This window comes from Dendroctonus ponderosae, unplaced genomic scaffold (assembly GCF_020466585.1).
Source record: "Dendroctonus ponderosae isolate FM_Combo_2020 unplaced genomic scaffold, Dpon_F_20191213v2 Dpon_F_20191213_3, whole genome shotgun sequence".
NCBI classification, from domain to species: Eukaryota; Metazoa; Arthropoda; class Insecta; order Coleoptera; family Curculionidae; genus Dendroctonus; species Dendroctonus ponderosae.
The window spans coordinates 465,539-472,389 of NW_026018508.1; the positions used below are offsets into that span (position 1 = coordinate 465,539).

Sequence of the window (6,851 nt, forward strand, 5' to 3'; positions counted from 1 at the left end):
TCACAGAAACAAACATTTGTTGCAAATAGTCCCGAAAGCAACAAAACATGGTTGTAACTGATTTATTGACTACGTATTGAATAAAATATTACATAACAGGATCCAGAAATTACGACTAAAAATACAGAAACTCAAGAAGAAGAAGAGTTTACACAAACCCAAGAAGAGCAATATGTCGAACCTCTCGTTGAAGAATATTAATCAGAGCCTAAATACTGAACGTATAAATCCCGCGTTTGAGCATATACCTTCAGGCAACGACCATACCACGTTGAATAATACCGGTTCTCGTCCGATCACCGAAGTTAAGCGACGTCGGGCGCGGTTAGTACTTGGATGGGTGACCGCTTGGGAACACCGTGTGCCGTTGTCTTTTTGCTTCTTTGCAATGCAAGCAAATGTTGCAAATAAGAAAGATATTTTACATTCAAAAGGAAATTAAATTACATTTTATCTATTCCTGATCTAAAATCCACTACAATAAAGTTTTTGAAAAACTGTTGAACCTGTTTTAAATCGGCTGATTGATTGCGGACGCAAATTCCTATCGAGAAAAGATTAAATTGAATTAAATCGTGTCGATAGAATCCCGGTACCGATTCTTTATGTCTTCTACTCTACTCTCCGTCTGTAGTCCAGATGCTGCCCAGATGATGTCCATTTGCATTGTATAGCACGATTCAAAGTTCCGATCTCCTAAAATATTACTTCCTACTTGTTTAGTGATTTTCATCGGAGACAATTATTAAACCAGATGTTGAGCGGATATTCTCTAAAGAAGGCATGGTCAATTTATGAAGAACAAGATTAAATGCAAATAAAGTGTCACAACTATTATTAATGACTTTTAATGCAATAATATGTTCTATTATTTGTTATTTTATTTTGTAACAACAAATAATCAATATTTAGATATGTATTTTGTAAGCAATCATATTTAACATAAGATGACAAAAATCATTACTGTTTTGTAATAATATATAATAAATATGTTTAGAATTTTATTGAAAAAATATTTGAGTTTACCTTGATTATTTGAGAAAACATGGGTTCCGTCTTCTTATTTTCTATCACGCAAAAAAGCATTCAGAAATAGATCAACTCAAAGTAGCTTCATCAAACACAAACCAGTGCTGAACGTCAAAGATTTTACAAAGCAAATAAGACATTACGAATGAAAAATACAGAAACTCAAGAAGAAGAGTTTCCACAAACCCAAGAAGAGAAATATGTACAACCTCTCGTTGGAGAATGTTAAATGTTGCAAATAAAAAATTGTAACGGTAGAGTTCGTTTGAATTCATTATTGTATCGGCAACACCGCCCTTGTCATTATGTTCGTCTATCTTGGACAATGAATAGTGAGTAGAGAGTTCCAAATGTGTGTTGAAACGGTGAAGTCCGAATAAAAGCTTAATAAAGTGAAACGCAGTACTGAAAACACCATTAGTATTCCTCGGTGACGAACCGAATGAAAGCATGCAAACGCATTATTATAAAATATATTTTACATAAAAAAAAAATTAAATTACATTTCACCTATTCCTGATCCATTTCTAAATTATTAGACTAACAAGAATATTAAAATTATAAAATAAAATTATTTTTGCCGTCATGCGTTAAACAAGTTCAATATTTTATGGTTTCTATAAATATATGTTATCACTTCTGTCGAGCGTCCCATGACGCACACCATTTTTTTTATATAATCGTTATTGTTTGGTGAATTGTAGACTATTTTGTCCTCGTTTTTCATCCATCGTTTGGCGCTGAGGGAACTAAATATCCTCCCTTAAGCGACCAGAAATTCGTTAATTCCTAAACCCACAACTTCCTGAGGTCGTTCAATTAACGACTTTTGTGACGAACAATTTGAGAACCTTTATTTAGTATTAAGTTTTGTAAAATTTCTGTCTCACAAAGCCCATTGGCTTTTTGAATTTGTATTTTATTACAGCTCCTTGGCTATTTTTGTAAAACTTTTTGAATTTCGCACGTTTCCCGGTTTCAAAAGCCCTGCAGTCCTTTCGATAACGAACCAACCAACTGTGCCAAAGTGCTGACCATCATACGGCATTATCGCTTATGTCATCTTCCAGCGATTTTCGTGGTTTCTTCGGAACTCCCCTACACAACAGCATAATTAAAATATGGGTACCTAGTCAGAAATTGACAAGGAATTTAAAATGTTTTTGGTTTAGATACCGGGAGGAGTTGTTTGTAGTGTATATGTGCAAAAATAATTCAAAAAAAGCAAAGAATAGCGCAGAGAAACTATCTTTTTTTTCTTTTCGAAAGGACTTTAAGGCTCAAAAAATGGATAAGAAAATGTTATCGCAAACATCGTGCGGTTGGATGTGAGAGAATGTAAATTGCAATGCTTATTAAGCAATTAATTTATAAAGAAACGCCAGCTAATTCCATACTTACTCAATGCAAACGCTCTGGGCGTTTAAAATATGAGAACAAACTCCAAACTACTAGCACCAAACTCCCTTTGGTCCAAAGTTATCAGGCAACCTTCTATACTTTAGGAACCGTGCATTTAGGGTACCGCTACGTGGGCCGCATAAATCGAGATCACGGGCCTCATGTTGGACAGTCCTGTATTATGCACCTTATGTTGGGTCACCAATCCGGATGATGAAGCGCAGTGATAGGTATTGTTTTCTGGGTGTGTAATGAAAAGACTTTCGACGTTGTGTGGATTTCTTTATTATGGGTACTTAAGCATATGGATTTGACAGATTGAAATCAAATATACATAACTTTTTATTTCCAACTGTAAAAATCAATTAACAATAGTCGCACATCACAAGGGAAACAATAGTTAATAAGATTATTTACTTCCGTTGTTCAATATACGACAAAAAACATATTAAACATGCAAATAAAACAAAATGGAAATTTGACTTTATCTCAACAGTGTTAGAACTTAGGAAATAAAATAGAATAATATTTGTACTGGACAACACAGACTTATTTTTCTTTATTGAGGGCTTGAATAAATTCTTCTAGTTTTTCTTGGATCTGTCGTACCCGTTCTATAAAAAGAAAAGTTCAGCTTAAGCATATTATACTTAACACATAATGGGCCTGCAAAACGACAGAAAAAAGTATGGGTTAATGTTATTTCGCTTGAAAAATTTCTAAAGCAAAATAACATTGCTTATTAGTCTAACAATACAGGGTTATTCAAAAAAAATAGGCGTCATTCATCTGGAGGTGTTGCCTGGTGGTGTTTTAGGAGTACAGAAAAAATAGTAAAAAAAATGTCATTAAAAACTGATAAATTTGCAAAAAAAAAATGGTAGGAATGTAACCCCTCCTCGGTATTTATTTGGTGCCTGGGAAAGTAGCAGTTATTGTGCAATGTTCTGAGTATCCTGGAAGGCTCTGCTGCAATTATCTCCAATACTCGTTCCTCTGTGTCTGGAACGCGAACATCTATTGTCGTCCACTATCTTTCTGGAGTCAATCTCCAGTGTCTCTAGCCCGTTGTTGGCGCGATTCTTACACCTTCTGCTATGTTTCGGTCGCATTTCCCCAGAACAAATAGCATATCCGCAAATTCGTGAAAGGAGCTTCAAAGTAAGTAACAGTTTGACAAATTATGGTTTTTATTGACAAGGGCTATCCACCTGTAACTATCTGTTAATGACAAAAAATATCATTGCCTTTTCATCAAAAAATTGTAGAAGATAACTTTTTTGATATCAAAAATGTTTGTAATTTGAAGCAAAGATCGTAATTTTTCTTTTTAAATGCTTAAGTATTCCAATATGCTGCCAATTAAATAAACATGGGACGATTTCTAAATAATGCTTAATAACAAAGTTGAAATTCGATCTTCAACTGTTAATATCTTCTAGAAATTTTCGAAAAAAAAAATTTCCATATTTTTCTCGTACTCTCCAAGTGAGCCCCTATTACCCTTTAAAAGGAATGACGCCAAATTTGAATCACCCTGTATATCTACCTCGGGTGACAATGGATCTTGTTCATGATAAAACACTAAATTCATTAGCCCTGAAGATAGCTTAAACGTTGGCCCAACAAAAATGATCCTTTGCCAGTTTTTTGAATGTTAAGCACAAATAATTAGAGCTGCCTTCATTTCGTTGGCCCATCATGTATATTTTAATACTTACTTAGTTCTTCTGCTAAAGTAACTCTTCTTCCCGTTAGCAATTGAACTTTTTTGCCTTGGTCTTGACTGTAGTCATCTAAGACTTCTTTAATTTCTTTGTCTAACCTTCTAGCTACAATCCGTTAAACAACGTTCAAATAAAATTGCCATTTCTATAAGTATGTATGTCCAACATTACCTTCTCTATTAGTAATCTGTTGCCTAAGTGCATTAGAGGTTACTTTCATCATTTGTTGAACTCTGTGGAAGAGGACAACATCTGCACAGTCAACATCCATCTGCTGGTGATAGAGATAGAATGCCTTTTTACAATCGTATGCTCTAAAAAAATAGGTATGGTATCACTTAAATGCAAAAATCACATACAGGCCGAATCACTTTATACTAGTAGCAAAAAGGCAATCGATAGATTTATTTACTGTCAGTAAAATTTATGATATAAATTATGACGGAATATACTTTTTTATACAAATTCCGATATATAACTTTACAATGGCTACCGGTGAAAGTGCAGTAAGTGACAGTTGTGCTGTGTTGTTAGATGTGGGAATTGTGATGTAGGCCTGGGTAGTAGGTAGTAATAGTTCAGTTTATTTTTAAAAACTCAATGATACAAACTGTACATACTCTATCTTATAAATAAAAAGAAACAGTTGGTACTGGAAACTATGTTCAATGTGAAGCCAATTGAGAGATTTCAACATGTTTTTATTGGTTCATATCTACTACAATTTAAAACGGAGCTGAAGTACTTGCAGTTTATCGATGCCAGTCTTGCTTCCAAAACAAAGCAATGATCCGCAATAGTCAAAATGTGGTTTAATTATACTATTAAAAATCAACGTCTTTGTGTTTGAAGACAACTGACAACCTCAACATAGACAGAAAAACCAACCTTTTTATCTATTTTACCAATTATGTACTCAAACTAATCATTTAGATTTACTGGTCGTTCAAGATAAAACCGAGATATTTCACTTTGCCTTCAAATTCAATATTGTCGTTGTTCATCTGAACTATAAAATGTGTATCTCTCTCTCTCTCTCTACCTAAATAAAGTTTATGTTTTTGTTTGACCACTTATCATACATTTCGACTCTGCTAGATTTAGCTTTAATTTATTTTTACTCAACCAAGCATTATACTTTAATTCTTCTTTGAGTGTTAGAAAGAATTTTATGGGCTTCAGAGCTAAAAAATATGACGGTATCCTCATCGAATTGGTGTTTTGACAGATATCGTGGTGCGTGGTCATTCGTGTTTGTGTGCATCGATGTAACTTTTACATACTGTATATTTAAAGTCCACTGTAACTGCGTTACAACTCGAATTATGTACCATACTTTACCTACGACCGCAATAACTTACTAAAACTAAAAGACAAATGTGTGTTTTTAAATGTGTCAGTTTTGACAACGATTAAAAAATTGACAGCAGCTCAGAATTACAAATTAAAACGTCATACGTTCATAAACAAATATTCAATATCAGGAACATTTTTCCAAAAAATGTTAATGTTGTTTGCTGACAAAATATTGGATTTCTTGGTTTTAAACAGATCAGACTCACTTTTTCAGTAGGGTAAGTATTTTGCAATAAGTTACAATGTTTATATTGTGATGAATGATGAACTGTGCGTTTAGTTTACCGTGCGTTGGTTTATCGAGCGTTTGTTCAGTTTACATTGCGTAAAATGGAACTTTAGATAGATGGTAGGTAGTGTGTTTTACACTACTTTCAGTAGTGGTTGTAGGTAAAAGTATTTAACATTATGTAGCACGCAAAAGCAAGTATAACCAGCAAATTCTAGTCGGTTCGTGTGCTAACTACTTGGAAAATGGAGTTGGAAGAAGAAATGATATTAGACGATGATATTGATGTTTTAGAAATAATTGATTATGGTTTTCCAAAGAGACAATTACTCCGCACAAATTATGTCGATGCACTTGACGTCTTTTTATAGACGCTTTCGTTGAACAATCCGGTCGTTTTTAGATTGCAAGACGAAATTGGCCACCTTCTAGAATATCCCAGTATCTAAGATTTCTATACTGCTTTAATTGCAAGATTCTGGACATCGCTTTTATATAGTAAAATCGCCAGTAATTTTGTGATACCTTATTGGTTGATTTGCTCAACAGTTAATAACGGTTTTCACCGTTAATATGTCTTTACCTAGAAGAAAAATCGTTATCTCATATCATTTTTGGCAATTAGCCGCAATGGATGGCGGTTATATTCTTTCCCTTTAACAGCGATATTTAACACGAACGGCGGCACATTCATTGGAACACCGGGCGAAAGTTGATAACGCAAGTCACTAGAACACGGTTGCCATATACGTACAAGGTTTAACTAATCCGCCGCTGAATTTCAACGGTGCATACCAGCTGGGTTCTTAAACCGGATTAAATTTTAAACGCGTTTAGTTGATCGCGATTAGGTAGCTTGGCGGTGCATACGGAGGTAAAGCCATCACAAATTTCCATTATAAAGAAGTTTCTTCTAAACGGCTATGTTCAAAGTAAACAAATTCCTAACCTCTAACGCCAAAATTGCGACAGTGTAGAACTACACCGCCGATTTTGTCGCCATAAAATTTAAATTCCAAATTAAAATCAAATCCTGGGTTCTTCAGTCATTTATTGTTTATTTATCAATTAAAAAAACGTTTCGGTGTTTTCCACCATCATCAGTTTCA

General features: G+C 34.1%; 1 protein-coding gene and 1 non-coding gene across 3 annotated transcripts in view; one reads left to right on the top strand and one right to left on the bottom strand.

The window, feature by feature from the left end:
• Nucleotides 1-253: 253 nt before the first annotated feature.
• On the top strand, nt 254-373 carry LOC125504023. Its single transcript, XR_007281263.1, has one exon. It is a non-coding gene; the product is annotated as a 5S ribosomal RNA (ribosomal RNA).
• Nucleotides 374-2,754: 2,381 nt separating this feature from the next.
• The window catches only part of LOC109542543 (dynamin-like 120 kDa protein, mitochondrial), a 45,345-nt gene continuing 41,248 nt past the window's right edge, over nt 2,755-6,851 (bottom strand). For both annotated transcript variants that reach the window (XM_048664581.1, XM_048664580.1), the window contains 3 exons: nt 4,329-4,471; nt 4,152-4,262; nt 2,755-3,044 (listed from right to left, as the gene is read on the bottom strand). In XM_048664581.1, coding sequence (XP_048520538.1) covers nt 2,980-3,044; nt 4,152-4,262; nt 4,329-4,471 — 319 coding nt within the window. In that variant the 3' untranslated portion in view covers nt 2,755-2,979. The remainder of the gene's footprint in view (nt 3,045-4,151; nt 4,263-4,328; nt 4,472-6,851) is intronic.